The following is a 3,565-nucleotide window of genomic DNA, read 5'->3' on the forward strand; positions in this document are numbered from 1 at the left end:
AATAAAGGATCCAAACAACATTTTGATCTCTCAAAAACATCTCTCAACAAAAAAATGTAAAGCATTTTGATCCCAAAAGACACACACACTAAACAAGTCTAACCAATTTTATATTTCAAAAACAAGTCAAGATAGTTTAGTGAGCATACATTAACACATGTAAACCTTGTGATGGCCAAATCACATTATACCTGCACATGTATCAAGAGTAGTAAAGAATATTGCGTGTTGTGTGTGAAAAACATCGCAAGATTGCATAAGTGTCTACATGTTATGACGATTTGAGATATGAGAAAATCATTTTAATTCACACACAATCATAACTATTTGATGGGGACTATCACCTTCGAGGTACATCTTATAATTCCCACATCTCCTAGATGACACGCTTGCAATCATAATTAAAGCATTTTTATTCTTTTTTCTTTTATTTTCTTTGCATATTTTTCATTTTAAGCAAATCATGCATGGGCATATAAAAGAGAGAAAAGAAATACCCAATGATGTTAAGCTTTTGACATTGCACTTTTGCTATGCCGAAGCATACAGATGTCATTTTATGATTGGCTGGCAACAGTGGTGAAATGGTTATTTATGCCTTTCTCTTAGGATTTTCTAGTCCTTCTCGTCAAAAATACGAGTGTTAAGTATGAGAGATCACTTAACCTTACTCATCACAAACACGAGCCACAAAGCTCACTTGCTTAGTTGTGCATAGAGATGCTCATCTAAGTTACAAACAATACAAAGTTTAGAAAACTTTGTTTCAATGGCCATCTAAGGTACACAAGTACCAATGTATACATAACACACTGTTTTTGTATTTTTCAATTTTTTTTTGAAATTTTTATATGAAAACAAAATAAACCAAAACTAAAAAGAAAACAAACAAAAACAAATTAAACAACGCAATGAATAAAACTAGATGCAAATGCATGAGGAAGAAGGAAGAGAGGAAGAGATCAATCCATGGAGATGACACCAATGTCTTGGTGAAGGAATTCAAACCGTTTGCTGTCAAGAGGTATGGTAAACAAATCAGCCTCTTGATCATCAGTGTGAATAAACTCAAGAGTAAGAGTACCATCTTCGACAAGCTCCCTAATGAAGTGATGTCGAATCTCTATGTATTTAGTTCGAGAATATTGAACTGGATTCTTAGAGATGTTGATAGCACTAGTATTGTCACAGTAGATGGTAAGATGTTCTTGACAAATACCATAATCATGGAGGAGTTTTTACATCTATAGAAGTTGGGTGCAATAGCTACCAGCAACAATGTACTCAGCTTCTGTAGTGGATAATGAGATGAAATTTTGCTTTTTACTCATCCAGGAGACAAGATTATTACCCATATAAAAACAACTCCCCGATATACTCTTTCTATCATTAGCATTCCCAGCCTAATCAGTGTTAGAATACCCAGCTAAGACATCATTTGTGTCCTTGCTATACCACACACCAAAGTCGGTAGTGGTTTTGATATACTTTATGATTCTTTTTAAAGCAGTCATATGAGACTCTTTTGGGATTAGCTTGATATCGGAAAAATGAGATTTTTGAAAAACAGAGCAATTTTATGCAGAAACTCCTCAAATCACAATATTTCATGAATAAAATGTATGAGTATGAGATTAAAAGTTTTTCAAAAACATTTGAATTCAGCCCAAATCTTCCAAAAACAAGTTTTTCAATTAATTTGTCCTCAAAACTCAAACATTAAACATATTTTGCATTAAAATCAAGGAACATATAATCTTGGATGGCTACAACAAAATCACACACAATATCATGTACTAAGTTTAGCAAAGAATAACTTGTGTAGTGTATGCAACTAGCAATAGCTTGAAATACATGTGAGGTGATATATAAATAGTAATCAATCACAATTTCTACAAAATTCATCACATAAGTTTGAAAGAGATTATCACCTAAAGAGTTACATCATATTACTCTCACTTCTCCTAGAAAACAAGCTTGCAATCATGTAAGTTTCTTGTTTTGCCTCATAATGTATACACCAATTTTATTTCATTGTGACATCTTTATTATAGCCCAATAATGTACACACCAATTTTGGTTTTAATCCAAAGCTACACCTTATTTTCCTTTTGTGTATGTGCTACACTTTCTCGAGTACAAAATCTTATGATATGCACTAAGGTGTTCATGATTGGCTAGTAAACAGTGGTGAGATGATTATTTATGCATTTCTCATTAAGTTCTAGTCCAAATAATCAAAAGCATGTGACTTCAAAATCAAGATCATGAGATCAAAAACTATAAACAATTCCCACACAGCATGCACTACATAGCTAAAACTAGCAAAGTGTAGTAAAATAAGCTCATCCAAGCTAAACAAGGTACACAAGCATGTTATGTAAAGATAATATGGCCAGCCTTGATTACAAATTCAAGAAAAATAATACAAAACACATTTTTCCTTCCTTCCTTCCCTTATTTTTATTTTTAAAAGGAATAACAAAAACAACCTATCATGAAATGCATGAATGTTATGCAATGCAAATCCTAAAAAAAAAAAAAAAAAAAAAAAAAAAAAAAAAAAAAAAAAAAAAACAGCAAAAGAAGAATGGTTACAAAGAATATTTAGATGAAGCACAAGGATCAAAAGAGCCAAGGATGACTAGGGACACAAAATCACACCAATTACTTGACGAAGTGTCTCAAACTTACTTCTATCAAGAGGTTTGGTGAAGATGTAAGCATTCTATCATTCAGTCGGGATATATTCAAAAACCACAATCTTTCTTTCAACCAAATCCCTAATAAAGTGATATGTAATCTCTATGTGCTTAGTCTTAGAGTGTTGGACAGGGTTCTTAGAGATATTGATAGCACTAGAATTATCACAATAGACAACCATGATGTCTTGTGATATCTCATAATCACTTAAAAGCTTTTTCATCGAAAGAAACTGTGAATAGCAACTTCCAGTAGTAATATATTCTGCTTCTACAGTAGACAGAGAGACAGAATTTTGCTTTTTACTCATCCAAGCAACAAGATTGGCCCCTACATAAAAACACCCACCAATGGTACTTTTTCTATCGTCGGCATTGCCAGCCCAATCTGAATCTGAGTATCCAACAAGAGACAAATTTGACTCTTTTCTATAAAACAATCCATAATCACAAGTTCCACTAACATATTTTATGATTCTTTTAACAGCATTCAAACGTGAAACCTTAGGATTAGATTGAAACCTAGAACATACACCAACACTAAAAGCAATATCAGGACGACTTGCAGTTAAATACAAAAGACAACCAATCATGCTTCTATATAATGAAATATCAACAGCCTCACCCGAAGGATCATTGGTTAGCTTTGCATTAGTAGCCATTGGTGTTCTAGCATGTGTAGCCTTTTCAAGTCAAATCTCTTTACAAGATTTCTAGCATACTTTGCTTGGTTGATGTAAATTCCAGAATCCATTTGCTTCACCTGCAATCCCAAGAAATAAGTTAGTTCACCAACCATATTCATTTCAAACATCTTCTTCATTTCATCTACAAAAGATTGAGCAAGAGAATCATTAGTAGCA

The 3,565-nt window shown here is 32.9% G+C and overlaps 1 protein-coding gene across 1 annotated transcript; it reads right to left on the reverse strand.

Moving 5' to 3' along the window:
• Positions 1–2,731: 2,731 nt before the first annotated feature.
• On the reverse strand, positions 2,732–3,364 carry LOC126727812 (secreted RxLR effector protein 161-like). The gene has a single exon (XM_050433725.1). It carries the CDS (start codon positions 3,362–3,364, stop codon positions 2,732–2,734), a length of 633 nt encoding a protein of 210 aa, XP_050289682.1.
• Positions 3,365–3,565: the final 201 nt, after the last annotated feature.

The sequence above is a fragment of the Quercus robur genome, chromosome 5 (genome assembly GCF_932294415.1).
Source record: "Quercus robur chromosome 5, dhQueRobu3.1, whole genome shotgun sequence".
Taxonomy (NCBI): Eukaryota; Viridiplantae; Streptophyta; class Magnoliopsida; order Fagales; family Fagaceae; genus Quercus; species Quercus robur.